The sequence below is a fragment of the Neofelis nebulosa genome, chromosome 16, assembly GCF_028018385.1.
Source record: "Neofelis nebulosa isolate mNeoNeb1 chromosome 16, mNeoNeb1.pri, whole genome shotgun sequence".
NCBI classification, from domain to species: Eukaryota; Metazoa; Chordata; class Mammalia; order Carnivora; family Felidae; genus Neofelis; species Neofelis nebulosa.
The window spans coordinates 61059044-61079559 of record NC_080797.1 but is presented as its reverse complement, the minus strand read 5'-3'; the positions used below and the strand labels follow the sequence as shown (position 1 = coordinate 61079559).

The 20516-nt window shown below is 44.4% G+C and overlaps 3 protein-coding genes and 1 long non-coding RNA gene across 11 annotated transcripts in view; 2 read left to right on the top strand and 2 right to left on the bottom strand.

Annotated features, from left to right (window-relative positions):
- SUPT6H (SPT6 homolog, histone chaperone and transcription elongation factor) overlaps positions 1-6930 on the bottom strand; it is a 34292-nt gene extending 27362 nt beyond the window's left edge. The window contains exon 1 of one of the 3 annotated variants that reach the window (XM_058704573.1): positions 6782-6930. The gene's annotated coding sequence lies outside the window, so the exon portion shown is untranslated. Of the gene's footprint in view, positions 1-6740 lie in introns of all 3 variants that reach the window. The other 2 variants (XM_058704574.1, XM_058704576.1) reach the window with 2 other exon arrangements.
- Positions 6931-6988: 58 nt separating this feature from the next.
- On the top strand, positions 6989-16892 carry SDF2 (stromal cell derived factor 2). Of its 3 annotated transcripts, XM_058704613.1 has the most exons (4): positions 7267-7402; positions 7669-7829; positions 10738-10949; positions 15957-16892. In XM_058704613.1, exons 2-4 carry the CDS (start codon positions 7721-7723, stop codon positions 16242-16244), a joined length of 609 nt encoding a protein of 202 aa, XP_058560596.1. In that variant the 5' UTR covers positions 7267-7402; positions 7669-7720; the 3' UTR covers positions 16245-16892. The 3 variants fall into 3 exon arrangements, with proteins under 3 accessions (XP_058560594.1, XP_058560595.1, XP_058560596.1); XM_058704611.1 differs by lacking the exon at positions 7669-7829 and having other exon boundaries at positions 6989-7402; XM_058704612.1 differs by lacking the exon at positions 7669-7829 and having other exon boundaries at positions 7001-7402; positions 10738-10934.
- Positions 16893-18282: 1390 nt separating this feature from the next.
- Positions 18283-19830, bottom strand: LOC131497913 (uncharacterized). Its single transcript, XR_009255210.1, has 2 exons — positions 19544-19830; positions 18283-18408 (listed from the first exon to the last, which is right to left on the bottom strand). It is a non-coding gene; the product is annotated as an uncharacterized LOC131497913 (long non-coding RNA).
- Positions 19831-19933: 103 nt separating this feature from the next.
- Positions 19934-20516, top strand: part of BLTP2 (bridge-like lipid transfer protein family member 2) — a 28200-nt gene continuing 27617 nt past the window's right edge. For 2 of the 4 annotated variants that reach the window (XR_009255207.1, XR_009255208.1), the window contains exon 1: positions 19934-20088. Coding sequence is in view for 2 of the 4 variants with exons in the window: in XM_058704571.1 (XP_058560554.1) it covers positions 20024-20088 (65 nt within the window). In the remaining 2 variants the exon portion in view is untranslated. The remainder of the gene's footprint in view (positions 20089-20516) is intronic. The other 2 variants (XM_058704571.1, XM_058704572.1) reach the window with 1 other exon arrangement.

The window sequence follows — 20516 nt, the reverse complement described above, 5'->3', positions numbered from 1 at the left end:
TGTCCCAAAAATAAATAAAAAACGTTGAAAAAAAAAATTTAAAAAAATAATAAAAAGATTTGTCTGTCTCCAAAGTCACAGTTGTTCTACTCTATCAGTAGATCTCTATGTGTGGTCCAGGGACCACCTCCTCCCTTATCTCATGAGTGTACAGTGGAGTTTTCTAGAGGTAACATGATGTGTAGTATCACAACACTGAATGCAGAAGCAGGTATGAAAATCCAGCTATATTCTATTAAGGCAGACGTTAAAAAGAATTGGTGGGAAAAAAAGTAGAACAGTGTCACTCTTTTCACTAATTTTGAAGACTACAGTTTCCATAAAAGTACTGTTTATGTTAAAGTGTAGTGGGCTTATTTTTTCCTCCAGCTTTATTACATGATAGACATATGAAACTGTAAGTTTAAGGTGTATACTGTGTTAATATACCCCTATACAGCAAAATAATTTCTTTTGTGGTGCACTTGTTATAATTTTTAAATGAATTAATATACCCAATTTTAATTTGTAATCTGGTAAATATCAAAATATAAAAATCTCATAAACAGTGATCGATACAACTCGGATACACAAAATGTCTTTGGAGTCTTAAATCATCTTTAAGACTACAAAGGGGTCCTGGGGCACCTGGGTGGCTCAGTCGGTTAAGCAACGGACTTCAGCTCAGGTCATGATTTTTGTGGTTTGTGGGTTCGAGCCCAGCCTCGGGCTCGATGCTGACGGCTTGGAACCTGGAGTCTGCTTTGGGTTCTATGTCACCTTCTTTCTCTGCCCCTCCCCCCTCACACTGTCTCTCTTTCTCAAAAATATAGAATTATATATATTTTCACTTTTGAGAGAGAGCGTGTAGGCTGGAGGAAGGGGCAGAGAGAGAGAGGGAGACAGAGGATTGGAAGTGGGCTCTAGGCTGACAACAGATGTGGGGCTTGAACTCATGAACTGCAAGATCATGACCTGAGCTGAAGTGAGATGCTTAACCAACTGAGGCACCCAGGTGCCCCATCTCTCTCTCAAAAATAAACGTAAAAAAAAAAAAAAAGGAAAAGAAAAAGGAAAAAAAGGATAAAGACGTCCTAAGATCAAAAAGTTTGAGAGCTGCTATACTATATGATTGTGACACACCCCACAGGGTGGTGATACGGAAAGTCTTAGACTGATGCTTTTTTCCCCAAGAACTGTGTCCTTAAGGTAATTTACTTGAGTGCTGCCAAAAGTGAGTACCTAAAACTGCTAATTAAATCTGGTGCTCTAATTTTAATCTTGACATCACTCCCCCCCTCCCCCCAGCTCTGAACTAAACCATTAAAAATAGATTTGGGTACAGCAGCCCCCACACACAGCTTGCTTTAATTAGGCTATCAGACCCACAAATTCAGTCTGATAAAGTCTTAACATCTTCACATTAAATGCCAGCTCCTGCAGACCAGATGCCCTCCAGCCTACTTAACAGAGAGAAACAGACAGCCTACCTGATGAAAACAACAGCTTTCTTCTGTCCCGGGGGGCAGCTGGTGCTCTGTGCTACACACAGCTTTCCTCCCAATCCCTAGGTTAGCAATAGAGTACATGCTGTGCCATAGCTGGGGAATGCTTCCAATCTAGCTCACTGCCAAGACTTCCAGCTAAAAGATGTGTGCCAGAAGCAATCCTGACTTGCTGCAGCTTGTGGGAGCTAGATGGGCAGAAGGTGCTGCAACAGCACTGCAGGCTGAGGCTGGCAAGCAGCAACTATTCCAGAACAAAAACATTATGTATTTTTTTAAAGTTTATATACTTATTTTGAGAGAGAGGAAGTGTGCACACACACGAGTGCAGGAGGGGCAGAGAGAAAAAAGGATGGAAAAAGAATCCTGAGCAGCCTCCACACTGTCAGGGCAGAGCCTGATGCGGGGATCGATCCCACAAACTGTGAGATCGTGACCACGCCAAAACCAAGAGGTGGACACTTAACCCACTGAGCCATCCAGATGTCCCCAAAATACTATTTGCTAGCATAGGATTATTATTAATACGATATGAGGTGGGCCCAGTGTAGTTTAGATTTTTTATTTAGTACTTGTGCTCTTGAATTTTCCCCATATTCAGACCATAAGTTAAATCTGATACTGAAATAGGTCTGGAAGGGCCAGGAGTAGTAAAAGGAAGTTTCTCCAGGCAGAAGCACAGCTGCAGTACAAGATGTGGTTCAAAGGGAGAGGCTGGTGGTTACTATGACACTCTCAGGACGAGGAATGGAGCTAGGATCAGATTGCCACAGGGAGGCCCTTGGCAGTCCCTCCTTTTGAACAAGATGATGTCGGAGGCAATTAAAAGGAGACCAGACCAGAGCGAAGATGTCTGTTAATTCCCTCCACTGGCAGCTCAATTAACATTTACTTTTTTTAAGGATTAAGCTCTGTGCTGGGACTTGGATATATGAAAATGAGTAAAATATGCCTTTTACCTTGGTAGAACTCACAATCTTTCTCAAAAACCTTGTAAATAAAGTTATGATAAAGCACAGTGAACACTGTATTACAGTTATATACCAGGACTATGAGAACAATATGAAGAGACGTCAGAAAATGCCTCAGAAAAGGTGATGCCTGAGTTGAGAGGAGTTAAGAAGATAATCTGGAAAAAGGCAACATGAATAAAGGCTTAGGTCTGAAAGGGCCTAATGGTCTGGGGAATAGCCCCACAAGTCTGATGTGGAGTTTAAACTATAAGACAGTCTGTATGTTATGAGCAAAAGCCTAGGACTACCCAATTTGAAATTCAAAAACCTAAAAGTTTAATCAATGAAGTATACAGAGTTCACTTATGACAAGTTCTTTTTAATTCAGAACTCTTAAAAAAACCCTAATCGCATCAAATCAAGATGTTAAAATAAAAGGTTAGGGGTGCCTGGCTGGCTCAGTCAGTAGAGCATGCAACTCTTGATCTCAGGATCATGATTTCAAGCCCCATGTCGGGTGCAGAGATTACTTTAAAAAATACAGAAAAGGTTAGCTCTACCTAAAATCATTTTAACGTGCACACCACATTTACAGAAAATAACAGCCTTATGATCTTTTCAAATACATAGTATAAAAAGCATTATCATTGGGGTGCCTGGGTGGCTCAGTCGGTTAAGCTAGATCTCGGCCCAGGTCGCGATATCATGTCATGGTTCCTGGGTTCAAGCCCTGTGTCAGGCTCTGCGGTGATGGTGCGGAGCTTGCTTGGGATTCTCTCTCTCTCTCTCTCTCTCTCTCTCTCTCTCTCTGCCCCTCCCCCGCTTGTTCTCTCCCCCCACCCTGCAAAATAAACTTAAAAAAAATTATGGTTAACAATGACTACTAATATTAAGTAATTTAAAATATCAGTTATCTCTTTTCTTTCCACATTTCCTTGGGGAATAAGAAAAAGGCAAAAGAGGAGCAGAAACAACTGAAACATGTAACCGAATCAGAATCCCTGCAACACAGGGAGTAAGTTACTGAGCCTTGTGCCACACACACTGGGGAACATATAGTTCCTGTCCTAGCACAGGGGCTATCAAACCCCAGAGGGCCAGATCTGACACTGCAGTACAAAATCAGATACTGATAATATATAAGTGAACAGGAGTGGCCTAATTTGGCCAAGGAGCTTCAGTTTGGTGACCCCTGAGCTACAAGTACAGGAGTAATTGAAAGAATTAGTGACCAAGGTACCATGGGAACCTGTGAGAGTAGACTCCAACTTGGGTCTTGAGGAAATGACTTTTTTTCCTTAAGTTTATTCATTTTTGAGACACAGAGACAAAGGGTGAGTGGGAGAAGGGCAGAGAGAGGGAGACACAGAATCCAAAGCAGGCTCCAGGCTCTGAGCTGTCAGCACAGAGCCCGTCGCGGGGCTTGAACTCATGAACCGTGAGATCATGACCTGAGCTGAAGTCAGACACTTAACTGACTGAACCACCCAGATGCCCCTAGAGGAAATGACTTTGAATAAACACCTTAAGAGTGTGGAGGAGTTAGCAAGGGTAGGAGCTGGCTTCTTTGGTGTAAGTGGTGATGATGGAGAAGGGCACTTCCAGCACAAGGCCCAGAATGTGCTGTGGCAGGGACAGTGAAGGCCAGTTTGACTGGAGAGATGGAGAAGGGTTCATAATGAATTGGGAGTATAGTCATAAGGGCCTTGACAGGATAAGGTAAAGATTTTGGACTCTAAAAGGTGCCGGGAAGTCCCTGTAGGGTTTTAAACAGAATTGACTTAATTTACTTACTAACGCAACAAAGATTCATTTGATGGGTGCCTACTACATGTCAGGCATGTGCAAAACAAACTCCTTGCCCCTAGGATATCTGTATTCTGGTGTGAGAGACAAACTGCAAACAAAAGAAGCCTCTTTGTAAGTACTAGGAAGGAAATACTCTCACCTCTGAGAGGGTGACGTTAGGCTGAGATGTCAAGAATGGGTAGGATGTGGTATGAAGAGCCAGGGGAAGAGGTTCCTGGTAGAAAAGGTGGGCAAGAACTTGGCATGTCCTGAGGCCAGTGTGACCAGAGAATGGTGAAGGCAGCAGAACGGAAGGGGGTTGAGGGGCTGCACAAGTGGGGCTATGAAGGCCAAGGAAAACCACTGGAGTGTTTTAAACAGACTTGACCTGCTATGTGGAAAATGGACAGCAGGGGTATCCGAGTGGAACCAGGGAAAATTGAGGATACTATTGTTGGAGCCCATGCAAAAGACGATAGTGGCTTGGAAGAGGGTGGTAGAAGTAGAAATGGAGAACCTAAGATAGATTGGAAATATACTCTGAAGTGGAAGTGACAGGCCTTACTGAAAGACTTGCGCGAGGAGAGTGGTAAGGAAAAACAACAACAACAACAACAACAACAACAACATAACTCTCAGAGGTCTGGCTTTGGTAACCCTGTGGATGAGAGTTAACACTTAGAGAGAGAGGGAACACAAGGTTTGGAATGATGGGAAAACTACAACGTTCTTTTTGTTATGTTAGATTAGGGACGTCTAAGAGACATCCAAATGGAGCTATTAAACAGGAATTCTGTGTATGATTCTTGAACACAGAGAAGGCTGGGCTAGGGGTTTGAACTTGAGAGTTGCCAGGTTTCAGATGGTTATTAAAGATATGAGACTGGATCATCTAAAGGACGCATGCAGAGAATCCAGGATTAAACTCTGAAGGAAATTCAACATTTAGACAGTAGACAGAAAGCAAAAGTGGCTAGGAAAGGAGACTGAGAAGGAGCAACCAGAGAAATGGAGACAATCCAGGAGTAAACTGTGTTGCATATTCCAGGGATTGAGGAAGACGATGAGAACAAAGTATCCATGAGATCCAGCAATACAGAAAACAGTGGTAACCTTGACAGAAATTTCAACCAAATGGTCAGAAGAGAAGCCAAACTAGTATAGACTGAAGAATGAATAAAATTCAAGAAAGCTGATACAAGGAGAAATCTGGCTATGAAGGGAAATAAAAAACTAGTAGTTGGAGGGGGATAAGCGGGATACCAGAGCAGAATGTGTATGTGATGGGAGCAGGTTTGGTAGGATTGGGGGACTAATTTGATCCAGGAGTAATAGGAAAAATCCAAGGATTTTACACAGGATTCTGACCATGGCACCATTTATTGAGACCAAGAACACAGGATCAAGGGCAAATTTACGTGCCTCCAAAGCCCATTTATTTCCACTATACTGGGTAGGTTTCTTTTCTTGTGAAGATCTATTGAGAAAGAACCGTGAAACATGCCCGAGCCTCTCTAGACTGCACCACTTCCAGATGTGATTAATCTCTTAATGAGATTAATGTTACTCTTAGAGTAACAATACTATGCTAATCTAATCCAGTAGCCATACAAGATTAAAAGAAGAACATATTTGTATTGGCTGAAGGAACACTAGTGATGGAAAAGGCTCTAAATTCGGCTGATAAGGGAGTAATCATACTTTTGCAATGAATACACTGAAGACTTTAAAACCAGTAACATCCAGATACATAGTGCAGGTAGGCTTTTTTCCCCCGAATAAATTAATCAAATTCAAGACTGTTTACATTCTCCATGTTCATTAATAGCAGCGGTGTAACTTAATACTCCCTTGCTACTTCTGATATTACAGTGAATTTCCACGGACGCATTTTCAGAGAGTTTAGGCCTCCTCTTAAATAAAAATAAGTATCACTTCTTCAAACAACCTAGAAAAAGAACTGCTCCTGCTGGTTCAAGGTACTGCCTGGGGAGAAAGGCAGAAAATGGAAGAAAATGAAGTTTTCACTTAATAGCTCATTCTGATGTTTGGGGTAGGCGGTTGATGAATGCAGGCATCTATATAAAGAGTTCTAATTTTATTTTCAACAATCGGAAAAAAATACCATTTGGCATCACCCTCTAACTTGATGGTCGAGCTGCTGAAAGCTCCGTAGGTTTAACATCCCCAGAACAATAAATTCGATCACCTGATCCTGACTCAGAAGCCTTAAGTCCCTTCCATTCCCAATCTTTTGGCGTGGCCCAATTTTCACAAGCTGCGAGAGAAGGACGGAATCCCGGGAAGCCTGTTGATACAACAAGGCGACCAATTCACCGGTTCCGGGTAGCACAGGGTTGGGAAAAGCGCTGAGACTCTAGGCAACTACTCCGGTTTCCTCCTCCTTTTCCTTCATAGAGCAGTGAAGGCCGGGGGCCCCCCCTTCTTCCCGCATACGGCTCCCCAATACCTCTTCCCTTACGGGACCAGGCCCTAGGAGCCTAGTTCCTCTCACCTGCCCCATTCGAGGAACACGCTTTCCAGTCCGAACTTTACCTGCCTGAAGCCCGCCGCTACTCCGGGGCGCTAAGCCCCCACCGACGAAAATGGAGTCGTCGAACCGAGACTGGGAAAAGATAGTACGGACCCACCGCACGGCCCCTCCGCCGCCACCGCCGCCGCTGCTGCGTCAACGTGCTACGTCACTTCCGGCTCCCTGTCACCGGGAGTGGGCGGGCCATTTCTTGCTCTCTCCTTTCACCCGGCTCTCGAGGCTTCGTTTGGGAGGGCGCGAAAACTGGCAGACGTGGCTCAGGAAGAAAGTGTCGCAGAGGCTTGGGAACAGAGCTTGGGGATCGAAAACGTCAGGCCTGGCTTCTTCCTCAGGCCGCTCTAGCCAAAGGAACCATAAAGACTAGACTAGGGCGTCTCCGTTTCCTCCTCTCTGTGGTTCCGCCTGCAGCTTCCGCTTCCGGGGAGGGGCCTAATTTTTCTTCGAAGATTAGGGTTTCTGCGCTATAGCTAGGATGGCGGTGGTGCCGCTACTGTTGTTGGGCGGTTTGTGGAGTGCTGTGGGAGCGTCCAATCTGGCTGTCGTTACATGCGGCTCTGTAGTGAAGCTACTCAATACGCGCCACAACGTGCGACTGCACTCACACGACGTGCGATATGGGTCAGGTACTGCCACCCGGGTTCGGGTGGGCTGGGAAGGCCTGGTAGGCTCCGGAGGGGGCGGGGCCAAGAGAATATCTGAGGGGTGTGGTCTGGGAAGGTTAGGGGATCCTGGGGTTCCTGAGGTTTAGAGGCGGAGAATCGGAGAATTGGGCGTAATAATTATACTAGCTTCTGTCTGGTGAGTTACGTACCGGGCACATTGCACGGATGCTTTTTTGGATTTATGACATTCTTACGAGGTAGAGACGATTGTTACCCTCATTTTACAGATGAGGAAACAAACTCAAATAAATAACATGCTCAGAGCCTTGCAGCTAGTGAATGACAGAGACGGGGTTCGAACCAAATCTGTCCAGTTTCAAAGCCTGCTTTCAGCTACTCCAGGCTGGCACTACTCAGTGCGGGAGAGACAGACATGTAGAAAATTACAGTAAGTGCTGTTATCTCTGAAGTCTTGAACTCCAAGACCTCACTTTTTAACTATATTTCCTCTGTTCTAGCTATTTTGTATTTTATACTCGCTCTTCAATCCTTTTCCTTTGTCCTTTTTTCACTCAAATTTACCCTTGTAGAGAATTTAAAGCACTCATTGGAATTGGGGAGGAAATCATTTAGAGGGCTTTTTAACGTAGGACATTAAAATGCTTAGTTGGTGGGTTCATTCAATAAAATTTTATTATGTCCCTAATATTGTTCTAGATACAGGAGATATAGTGAGCCAGTTAGCAAGTTACAGGAAAACAAAAACCGACCAAAAAAAGTTCAGCTAGTGAGATGTGAGAAGCATCTAAGATGATTGCTAGATTTCTGTCTTGGATGACTGCTGATATTAGCTAAGAGAAGATGGGGGCTGGTCCATGGCTCAGGATTCTCAAAACTCATCTGACCAGTTAAACTAGGAAAGGAATTGAGTTGTCACTGTTGGGATGTTTTATAATCCTAGCAGCCATTCGGTGAACACCTACTATGTGCCAGCTTGTTACTTTTTAATTTGATGTAGTTTCCTAGTTTGGATCTACTAAATCAGAATGTGGGAGAGAGGCCTGACAATAGTAATGTGTAGATTTGAAAGTTTTTCAGGTGCTTCTAATGGGCAGCCAGATTTTAGAACCAGATTCAGTCTGGATCTCAAAAGAAAGATCTGTGCTGAGCCTGAGGTAGAGAGTTAAGTACAACATCATTATACCACAGGGCGGGGAGTTGAAAATATCTGGAAAGTGAGATTGCTCAGGATGAACCGTGGTTCTTCTCAATCTGGTGTCAATTTGAATCCCTTGAAGAACCTGTTGAAGCATGTATCAATACTTTTGTCCTGACCTCCAATGAGTATTTAAGAATAGATAAGGATAGGGGCGCCTGGGTGGCGCAGTCGGTTAAGCGTCCGACTTCAGCCAGGTCACGATCTCGTGGTCCGTGAGTTCGAGCCCCGCGTCAGGCTCTGGGCTGATGGCTCAGAGCCTGGAGCCTGTTTCCGATTCTGTGTCTCCCTCTCTCTCTGCCCCTCCCCCGTTCATGCTCTGTCTCTCTCTGTCCCAAAAATAAATAAAAAAACGTTGAAAAAAAAAAAAAGAATAGATAAGGATAGGGGCACCTGGGTGGCTCAGCTGGTTAAGCATCCGACTTCAGCTCAGGTCATGATCTCTCGGTTCGTGGGTTTGAGCCCCGAGTCAGGCTCTGTGCTGACAGCTCGAATTCTCAAATTCTGTGGCTTCTTCTCTCTCTGCCCCTCCCCTGCTCACACTCTGTCTCTTTCTCTCAAAAATAAATACACATTACAAAAATTAAAAAAAAAAAAAAAAGGACAAAGGTAGACTCTGGGTAATCCAAGATTTAAGGGTGGGAGAAACTCTACTGGCCATACTACTCTGAACACACTCAATCCCATCTGATCTCTGAAGGATAGGAGAGGAAGTGGAGAGTTGAATGGAATATGAAAAAGTGGAAGACACCAAGTGTAGACCATGATTTAGTGAAGCCTGGCAGTGATCCAGGACAAAGAGAGCTGTAAGGCTGTAAGGCAATAACCAGAAGTCAGGAGGGAGACTTGATTTTCTTTCTTTCTTTCTTTCTTTCTTTCTTTCTTTCTTTCCTTTCTTTCCTTTCTTTCCTTTCTTTCCTTTCTTTCCTTTCTTTTCTTTTCTTTCCAGATGTAACAAAGTCCATTGTGAGTGGAAGAGGCAATAGCGAGAAACTGGTAGTTTGGCTACATTTACCCAGATAACTGTGGTATAAGGCATAATGTGTTAAGTGGTAAAAGGCGAGTATCGCTAGGGTACTGAAGGCAAAGCTAGGAGGAAAGGTGAGAGTAACTAGGAAAGTGTCTTGAGTACCTTAAAGAACTGAGTAATAGGTGAAAGCCTAGGGAAGAGAATATTCCTGGAGTTTATAAGAGAAAGTGGTCTCTGATATAACTTTACAGAAACTTGACAGGAAATGAAGCTTCATGGGAGGCCATGTGGTAGAGTGGTTAAGAGTGTGAGTTCTAGAGTTGGGCCATCTAGGTTCAACCCCGGCGCTGTCTCTTGGTGCTGTGTGACCTTGGGTGTACCTTTCTGACAATGCAGTGTAAAATGGGGATGATCGTAATGATAAGACCTACCTAAGAGAATATATGCATGTATGAAATAAGAATATTCAGGCGAAAGGTTTGGATTGGTATTTGATGTTAAGAAAGTGCTCAGTACACGTTAGCTACCTAGCAACTTTTATTGTATGTTTTACTTTTTCTTTATAACCTTGTAGCTATGTATTTTTAACCCATAGAATTGTACCTCTTGAGGCAGCATCAACCAAATTCAGAGGACTCAAGAATACTTTTATAACATAGATCACTTACAGGAGTTAAGGAGCTGCAACAACCGCTTGGATTAAAGTTGACAACAAAAACTAATCTCTTTTTAATTGTGAAATGTGGCAAAAGTAATACATTGTAACGCGATGTGACAGTAGTAAACCGTTGAATAATAGTAAATACGTTTCAATTGTATGATTAGACACCTGACAAATCCTAGGTGCTATCCAGGATATTATATATAGGTAAACAATACTCATGCTTCAAAAAAATGAACGTAAGTGCATTTATTTACTGCCCTTTGATGCAAATGCTTAGAGTTTTCTGACACAGTACACTGTTAATTATAATTTATCAGACAATACTACGTAAACATGTTTAGTATTTTTCACATATTTTTTAATGCTGTAGACAAAAAAAATATTATCAAGTTCAGGGTTTCCTCTCTACTCCTCCAAACCTTTTTTATGCACAGGGTGCATTATTGGCCTTAGGAAAGAGAGTGGTTGAGCTCACCCTTTTCCTTCCTTTTTTTTTTTGACTGCAGGTAGTGGGCAGCAGTCAGTGACAGGTGTAACCTCTGTGGATGACAGCAATAGTTACTGGAGGATACGGGGGAAGACCGCTACAGTGTGTGAGAGGGGAACCCCCATCAGATGTGGCCAACCCATCCGGCTGACACATGTCAACACTGGCCGAAATCTCCATAGTCACCACTTCACCTCACCTCTTTCTGGGAACCAGGTGTGGTGGCATCCTGTGCATAACTCCATTGAGTGGTCTGATATCTGGGTTCTTAGCTCTTTCTTTTTTAGGTGTAGCTGTTATTTTTGTACAGATCTGGAGAATTGGCTTTGTCTCAAAAGTGTTGAAGGACATTGTTTCTGGTCAAAGTAGAGATTGTGCATCTAGATGAAATCAAGAAATGAGGAAAGAATAGGTATATGTTACCATATCATAAGTCACCTTGATAAATCCTGCAATAAAGAAGCCCTTGGGGCGCCTGGGTGGCGCAGTCGGTTAAGCGTCCGACTTCAGCCAGGTCACGATCTCGCGGTCAGTGAGTTCGAGCCCCGCGTCAGGCTCTGGGCTGATGGCCTGGAGCCTGTTTCTGATTCTGTGTCTCCCTCTCTCTCTGCCCCTCCCCCGTTCATGGTCTGTCTCTCTCTGTCCCAAAAATAAATAAAAAACACGTAGAAAAAAAAAAAAAAAAAAAAAAAAAAAAAGAAGCCCAGTGTTGACACATGAAAAGATGCTGAACATCACTCATCATCAAGGAAATGTGAGTCAAAACCACAACGAGATATCCTTTGTCAGAATGGCTATGATCAAATAAGAACAAGCGTTGGCAAGGAAGCAGAGAAAAGGGAACCTTTGTGCACCGTTGGTGGGAATGCCAACTGGTGCAGCCACTGTGGAAAATAGTATGGAGTTTCCTCAAAAAGTTAAAAATAGAAATATCGTATGATCCAGTATTTCCACTACTATTTATCTAAAGAAAATGAAAACAATAATTTGAAAAGATAGATGTACCACTATATTTATTGCAGCATTATTTGCAATAGTCCAGATATGGAAGCAACCCAAGTGTACATCAGTAGATGAGTGGGCAAGAAAGATTTGGCATAGACATATATACCCAATAGACTCAGCCATACAAAAGGATGAGATCTTGCCATCTGTGACAACATGGATGGACCTAGAGGGTATTATGCTAAGTGAAATAAGTCAGAGAAAGACAAATACCATACGATTTCACTTATATGTGGGATCTAGGAAAACAAACAAAAAGCAGAGTCAGACCTATAAATGTGGAGGAGAAACTGATGGTTGTTGGAGAGGAAGGGAGTGGGGAGATGGGCAGCATGGGTGAAGGAGTGTGGGAGATAGCAAGCTTCCAGTCACAGAATGAATAAGTCCCTTTGACATGGATGAAAGCTACAGGATAGGGAATATAGTCAGTGGTATTGTAATAGCATTGTATGGTGACAGATGTAGTTACGCACTTGGGGTGAGCATAACGATATATATAGACTTGTTGAATATACATCCGAAACTGATGTAACATTGTGTTTCCGCTATACTTAAAAAAAACAAACAAAAGGGGAGCCTGGGTGGCTCAGTTGGTTAAGTGTCTGGCTTCAGCTCAGGTCATGATCTCACAGCTTGTGAGTTTGAGTCCCACGTCGGCCTCTGTGCTGGAGCCTGCTTCTGGATTCTCTGTCTCCCTCTCTCTCTGACCCTCCCTAGCTCGCTCTGTGTCTGTCTCTGTTTCAAGAATGAATAAATGTTAAAAAAAAATAAAAACTAAAAAAAAAACACAACAAAACAATGTTTTCCAAACTTTGAATAAAAATCATTATTTTAAATGATGCCAAGTAACCATATTAAGAAAATGAATTAGGTTTTGTGCCACTTTCTTATTTTTATTTTTTAAGTAAGCTCTGTGCCCAGTCTGAGGCTTGAATTCATGACCCCCAAGATCAAGAGTTGCATGCTCTACTTAGTGAGCCAACCAGGTGCCCTAGTATCATGCTACTTTTTCAAGCCTTGAGCTTTTAGGTGATATGGACCCCTTAATGCCTGCTTCCGTCCTACCCCCACTCTGCACATAGTTTTCCATACTAGCATCTTACATTAGGTAAATTTCATGCAATCTATAAAGTAGTATGGATACACTGATTTTTTTTTTTTAATTCATTTATTTAGAGAAAGAGTGCTAGTGCCAGCAGGGAGGAGGGGCAGGAAGAGAATCCCAAGTAGGCTCCACACCCTCAGCACAGAGCCCAGCTAGGGGGGTTGAACCCGTGAAACGCGAGATCATGACCTGAGCTGAAATCATGGGTGGGATGCCCGATTCGCTGAGCCACTCAGGTGCCCCTTGTTATCAACCAGAGTCCGAGGTTTATTTTGATTTCCTTAGATTTTACCTACCGTACTTTTTCTGTTCCAGGACCCCATTCAGGCTACCACATGCCATTTAGTTGTCCTGTCTCATGCTACTCTTAGGTGTGATACTTTCTCAAATTCTTGTTTTTGATGACCTTGGTAGTTTTGAGGGATGCTGGTCAAGTGTATTATAGGGTGCTCCTCTAGTGAGCTCCGTCTGATATTTTTGTCACAATAGATCAGATTTACAAAGGTTTTTGGGAGGAAGGCCACAGTAAAGTGGCATTTTCATAACAGAGTCAAGGGTACATACTGAGCTGCATGATTATGTTGGTAATTGATTACCTTGCTGAAATAGTGTTTGTCAGGTTTCTCTAGTAAAGCTATTCTTTTCTTCCTCCTTTTCATACTGTGTTTTTGGAAGGAGGTCACTATGCACAACCTACACTTAAGGAATGGGAGTTATACTCCCTTTCCCATAGAATAGAGTAGCTACAAAATTTATTTGGAATTCTTCTGCATGGGAGATTTGTCTCTTTTTACTTATTTATTCAATCATTTACTTATATCAGTATGGGCTCATGAATATTTTATACATTGAGTTATGATCCCCTAACACTGCCTCTATATTTTGCTCAAATTGTTCCAACTTTTGCCATTGGGAGCTCTTTCATTTGTCTCCTCCGTCCATTTGACATACTCCCATTTTTGTGTATGTGTGTGTGTGTGTTTTAAACTGTCCTTTCTTTCTGGCACTCAAAGATATTCTAGGCTCATCTTGTATATTTCTTTTTAGTTTTTTCATCTTGTATATTTCTTGCCCCAGTCCTTAGAATCAGCTATTCCTCCAAGAAGGTCTGTTTCCTTTTATCGGAGGATGATATTAGAAACCATGATCTTAGCTCTTACATGAGTTTGTTGCTACTGGGGTGTGTTGGATCTTTTAGGCCTTCTTACCTGACAGAGCAAAGAAACGTGTATATGTATACATGTATTACTAAATGTTTAAATGCGTAAGGACCTGTATCTGTATTATGTTAAACACGAGTTCCTACTGACATCTCCAACTATATATAATCCATTACCACTTAAGTCATTCTAGCCTCTTCTCTTTACTTATTTGTAAATTTCCACGCTAACAGATAATCTGGCTCCCACCACTGTTAGTTATTACTTGTTCAGTTCCATATGCAAGTATAGTAGAATTGTTAATTATGTATAGTTTCTTTTGCCTTTAGTCTTACAGACTCTGTTTCCAAATGACTGTTTTATTTATTTATTTATTTATTTAATCTTTTATTTTTATTTATTTATTTATTTATTTTTTTTTTTTTTTTTGGGACAGAGAGAGACAGAGCATGAACGGGGGAGGGGCAGAGAGAGAGGGAGACACAGAATCGGAAACAGGCTCCAGGTTCCGAGCTGTCAGCACAGAACCCACAGAGCCCGACGCGGGGCTCGAACTCACGGACCGTGAGATCGTGACCTGGCTGAAGTCGGCCGCTTAACCGACTGCGCCACCCAGGCGCCCCATTTTTATTTATTTTTAAAGAAATACTATTTTGAGAGAGAGAGCGCAAAAGGGGGAGGGACAGAGAGAGAAAGAGGCAAAGAATCCAAAGCAGGCTCCAGGCCCTGAGCTAGCTGTCAGCACATAGCCTGATGCAGGTCATGATCTTGTGGTTCGTGAGTTCGAGCCCCGCATCGGGTTCTGTGCTGACAGCTCAGAGCCTGTAGCCTGCTTCAGATTGTCTCCCTCTTTCTCACCCTCTCCCACACTCACGCTTTCTCTTTCTTTCTTTCTCGAAAAATGACTAAACATTAAAAAAATTAGGGGCACCTGGTGGCTCAGTCACTTGAGCGTCTGACTTCGGTTCAGGTCATGATCTTGCAGTTTGTGAGTTCGAGCCCTGCATTCGGCTCTATGCTGACAGCTCAGAGCCTGGACCCTGGTTTGGAGTCTGTGTCTTCGTCTCTGTGTCTCTGCTCCTCCCCTGCTTGTGCTCTCTCTTGCTCTCAGACATAAATAAACATTAACATTTTTTTTAAACAATTAAAGAAAAAAAGGACATGCTTAACCAACTGAGCTGCCCAGATGCCCCTGTAACTTTTCTATTGCAGTAGAAATTCTGAATATTTGGCTTTAAGGGGAATGGGATTAGGAGAGAAGTGGAAGAGAGACTGCTATCACTTATTCTATTATTTCATTTAGTTCTTACAATTATTCTATAATGTGATACTGTCATCATTTCTTAGATGAGAAAATGAAGGCTCAGAGGAGTTACACAGGAAGGAATGGAGCTGGGGTTCAAGGTCTGCCAGTCTCCAGAGCCCATCCCCCTTTGTAACTTGTGTTGCTCACCAGGTCACTTAAAATGTAGTTAAGGGAATGGGGCAGGAATACTTCAAGTCAAAGAACAAGAGTAAGACTGTAATAGAAAACATAAGGCAAGCATTGGATTTCTTGTAAAGTGTTTGAAACATAATCCTAGGGCAACTGATTTCATGTCCTTTGTGTCTTTTTATTTATTTTAATGTTTTTATTTATTTTTGAGATAGAGACAGAGCATGAGCAGGGGAGGGGCAGAGAGAGAGGGAGACACAGAATCCAAAGCAGGCTCCAGGCTCTGAGCTGTCAGCACAGAGTCCGACGTGGGGCTTGAACTCACACACTGCGAGATCATGACCTGAGCTGAAGTCGGACGCTCAACCGACTGAGCCACCCAGGCGCCCCACGTCTTTTTATTTTTAAATAACCCTGGAAAGCCTCTTGTTTTTCACCTTGGGTAGCCTTAGTTTTCTTCCCATTCCCTCTCTGTCTCCTTTCCGAGCCTATGTGTCAGTCATGCTAATATTGCAACCCTTTGTGTCTTTCAGGAAGTGAGCGCTTTTGGTGAGGAGGGTGAAGGCGATTATCTGGATGACTGGACAGTGCTCTGTAATGGGCCCTACTGGGTGAGGGATGGTGAGGTGCGGTTCAAGCATTCTTCCACTGAAGTTCTGCTGTCGGTCACCGGAGAACAATACGGTCGACCCATTAGTGGGCAAAAAGAGGTACATGGCATGGCCCAGCCTAGCCAGAACAACTACTGGAAAACCATGGAAGGCATCTTCATGAAGCCCACTGAGTTGTTAAAGACAGAAGCTCATCACGCAGAGCTATGAGTCTGGAAGCTGTGAGCCAGTGCCACCGCACAGTGTTCATGACATTTGCTGCTGCTGCTCCACCTTGGGATCCCTGCCACAGGTTCCCCGGGCAGTGGCCTTGTCACCACTGAGAGGAAGATGCATGACAGAATACAGTGGCTGTGGCTGGAAGCTTCAGCCCTTCACACTTGAATTGGTTGTTCTCCCAGACTTTGGGTCAGTTCTTTTTGAGTACAGGACTTGCTGGTGAAGGAGCACATACTTTTTTTTCGTATTGATAAAACAGAAACTGAGGGAGATACCTCTCTTAGTTGGGAAATTTTTACTCCTCAGAAGCTTGGCATCATGGATGATTGATGTGTGACTTTTCTCCTACTTTCTCCAGAATGATAAAGAATTTCATTATTAGTCATCATGTTGTCATTTATTAGGTGTGCTATTTCATAATCTGATTGATCCTTGAGTCTTACAAGAGTCACCGCTACTACTCTTGAGATGCTGGAAACCTTTGGTGTGGGCCCTTTTAAGAGCCTTATTTGCATCCAGTCTTTTTCTCTGTTTCCACTTTCCGAGCACCTCAGTTTTACTAGATTTTTGACTAATTATGGCTAAAGACCCTCAAGGAATACAGCTTAATAAATAGCCAATAAAATGTTTTACTCTGAATTTGTTACTGCAGTTGAGAGAAAGGGTTAAGTGTAGTAAGAAGGAACCAATATTTATTCACTGCTGAAACTAGATACCGTACTATATAATTCTTACCTCATTTAATTTTCACAGAGGTATTGTAGGGTAGATCTTAACAGTTTTACCAATGCAGAACATAAAGGTTTAGTAACTGTGTGAATTTTTTTTTTTTTAAGTTTATTTATTTTGAGAGAGAGAGAGAGTGCAAGCAGGGTAGGGGCAGAGAGCGGGGGCGGGGGGGCGGGGAATAACAAGCAGGCTCTGTGCTGTCAGCGCAGAGCCTGATGCAGGGCTTGAACTCAGGAACCGTGAGATCATGACCTGAGCCGAAATCAAGAGTTGGACCCTTAACTGACTGAGCCACCCAGGCGCCCCAACTGTGTGAATTCTTATTATTATTTTTTTTTAACGTTTATTTATTTTTGAGACAGAGAGAGACAGAGCATGAATGGGGGAGGGGCAGAGAGAGAGGGAGACACAGAATCTGAAGCAGGCTCCAGGCTCCGAGCTGTCAGCACAGAGCCCGACGTGGGGCCCGAACTCACGGACCGTGAGATCATGACCTGAGCCGAAGTCGGCCGCTTAACCGACTGAGCCACCCAGGCGCCCCAACTGTGTGAATTCTTAAAGCTAATAATTTAAGGATAGGAATCCAGCTGTGTGTGTCTCTCTCTCTCTCTCTCTCTCTCTTTTTTTTTTTTTTTTTACTGCATTACACTTGTGTTTCGCTCTTGGATGATAACTGCTTCGTTTTGGACAAATGTAGGGATATCTTTCTCTGAACGGGGGGTAGAAAACTTTCGTTCTCTGCTTACCTCATTTCTTCCTTTTTGTTTCTGGGTCAATTCTAGAAAGTTTGCTCCTAGGTCTTTCAAGCATGGTTGTGGTGAACAGAAGTGTCTGCCATCTGCTGGAATTTCAGTGACTAGCAGGTCTTTTTATTTTTAGAAACATTTTTTGGGGGGTAATTGGCTGGCTCAGTCCATGGAGGGAGGGTGTGACTTGATCTCGTGGTGGTGAGTTTGAGTCCCATGTTTATTTGTTTTTTTAACGTTTATTTATTTTTGAGACAGAGAGAGACAGAGCATGAACGGGGGAGGGTCAGAGAGAGGGAGACACAGAATCTGAAACAGGTTCCAGGCTCTGAGCTGTCAGCACAGAGCCCGACGCGGGGCTTGAACTCACGGACCGTGAGATCATGACCTGAGCCAAAGTCGGCTGCTTAACCTACTGAGCCACCCAGGCGCCCCTTGAATCCCATGTTTTAAAAAGAAAGAAATACCGATTTTTTTTTCCTCCTTTGCTTTGGGGACTCAACGTTAAACATTTGGGGATACCTGGTATGTGCCCATGACATTAAAAGGCTTGGTGTTTTTTACAAGGACTTGTTTCAGTAAGTTGAGACCCTGAACTAGTTGGGCTCTTATCTCCATCTTCTCCCCCATTTTCCCACTTCAGTTGCATTGATCATTTGAGATCTCTCCATGGTGACAGTCTGGGAAGAAAAAAGAAAGGAGATGCTAGGAACCAGCTGAATAAAGGGAACAGATTGGACAAGATGAATGCGAGTAGGGAGGTTTGTTGCAAGGTACCTCTACATGGCTTGAACAGTGTTTTCACTGAGTCGTTGGGCCTTCCCTTAGGGTTAACAGAATCTACCCTGCTGGGAAGCAGATTACAAGGAAGATGGCGGGGCGGTAGAGCTGGAGAGAGAAGTATGGATTTGAAACAAACGGTGGAGTCTTTGCAGAGATGTGACAGGCAAGAGGACTAAGAAACCAGTTGGAGGGGTAAAAACTATGGGCGATTCTATCTGAAAGTTGGAAATGGTGCTTTATCTGAAATAGTGGAAAAGTGTCCAAGTAAAATCTTGAAGGGTATTTATGGAGATTAGGATGAGAGAGCAAAGGGATATGAAGTACTTATTTTGAAGTCCTCAGAATTTCTTTAGTTTGTATTTACTGTATTAGCATCACTGTATTAGAGTTGGAAGGGAATGTTGTCCAATTTCCTCACTTCACAGAGAAGGAAACAGGCAAAATAAAGTTGGTCCTGAATTATTTCTCGCAATTATGTTTGCTTCCCAGATAAAGTATTTGTTCCTCAGGGGCAAGAACAATATTCTCTATTTCTGTCATATTCCCCCAGCCCAGTGCCCAGATCGTGCTGTACAGAGAAGACACCGAAAACTTGTCCAATGAAGCTCACACAGGTCAATATGTAGTAAGTGACTAGAACAGTATTCAAATAATAAAATGAATGAAAAACTCATTCCTTTTTGGATAGAATGAGGTGGGAATTTTAACTGATGTCTTTTATTAAAAAAAATTTTTTAATATTCACTTTTGAGAGACAGAGTGTGAGTGGGGGAGGGGCAGAGAGAGAGGGAGACACAGAATAGGAAGCAGGCTCCAGGCTCCCAGCTGTCATCACAGATCCCAGCGTAGGGCTCAAACCCATCGAGGGTGAGATCATGACCTGAGCTGAAGTTGGATGCTTAACGAACTGAGCCACCCAGGCACCCCATAACTGATGTCTTTTAGTTCTTGGTTTCCTCCTTAAGGATTTTAAGATAAGGTTCTTGAGTAAAATATGACAGCTACTTCGTAGGACCCAGGGGTATAACTTACGCAGCGCCCTCAGCCCGGGCCTTCAGTGGCCAAGCCGACTCTATGCCTCCGGAAAGTGCTTTGAAAGTGGAACTCCCGGGCCGAAATGAGACAGCGAAGTCTGCTGCCAGCCAGGGTACGGGCTCAGACTCCGGTCTCCTGCAAGCCCGCATTTCCGGGCGCGGAAGGGTGGGTCCACGGGCGGGGCCTCTGTGTCAGTCGGCGCGAGGTCCGCCCACCCTTCTCCGGAGCCACGCCCGTACTTCGCGCAGGCAGCCGGTCGGCCCTGCCGGATCGCTGTCGCGGGGAGAAGTGGAGCAGGGAGACAGCTGGCTGGCTGGCGGGCTGTGGGGGGCGGGGTGCACGCGCTCCAACGCTTCCTTGTCCAGTGTTGTTCCTGCGCGTGCGGCTGGTCGGCCCGCGGCGGCGCAGAGCGGAGCCGGCGTGGGGAGGGGGGGCCCGGCAGGGCGGGGGCCAGAGCCAGGCCGGGCCGGGGCCGGAATGCCCCTGTTCTCCGCGCTGTTGGCCTTGCTGTTGGTTGCGCTCTGCGCCCTCTTCTTAGGCCGGTGAGGGGATCCCGGCTATAGCGGGCGGGGGCTGGGGAAGGAAAAGAGACTGAGGAGGGGGGGGCGCGCTAGAAGGGCGCGCGGGAGGGGAAGGGGTCTGGGGGGGACGGTGTGCAGGCGGCGGAGGGGGAGGGCCCGAGGAGGGCCGCGGAGGGGTCGCGCGGCGAGGGGAGGGCTTGAGCGGGGGCGTAAGACCCGAGCTGGCGCCGAGGACCTGGGAGTAGGGGAGACTGAGGGAGCGGGCGAGGCCTGAGGAGATGCTGAGGCTCGAAGCTGAATAGGTTGTGTGTGTGTGTGTGTGTGTATAGGGGCCCCGGCTTGGTGGTGTCTCTTTCTCCCTCCACACGCCCCTGAGTGCACCCTTCATCGAGTGCAGAGGGCACCTGCAGCCTCGCCCTAGGAGCCGGAACAGGTCTGGCTGCCCAGGA

Excerpts from the sequence above, each read along its gene's own strand:
- SDF2 (XM_058704611.1), top strand. The coding sequence starts at position 7,252 with ATGGCGGTGGTGCCGCTACTGTTGTTGGGCGGTTTGTGGAGTGCTGTG. Across the intron at positions 7,403-10,737 it reads CGACGTGCGATATGGGTCAG|GTAGTGGGCAGCAGTCAGTG; the intron begins GTACTGCCACCC and ends TTTTGACTGCAG. Across the intron at positions 10,950-15,956 it reads ACCAGGTGTGGTGGCATCCT|GAAGTGAGCGCTTTTGGTGA; the intron begins GTGCATAACTCC and ends TGTGTCTTTCAG.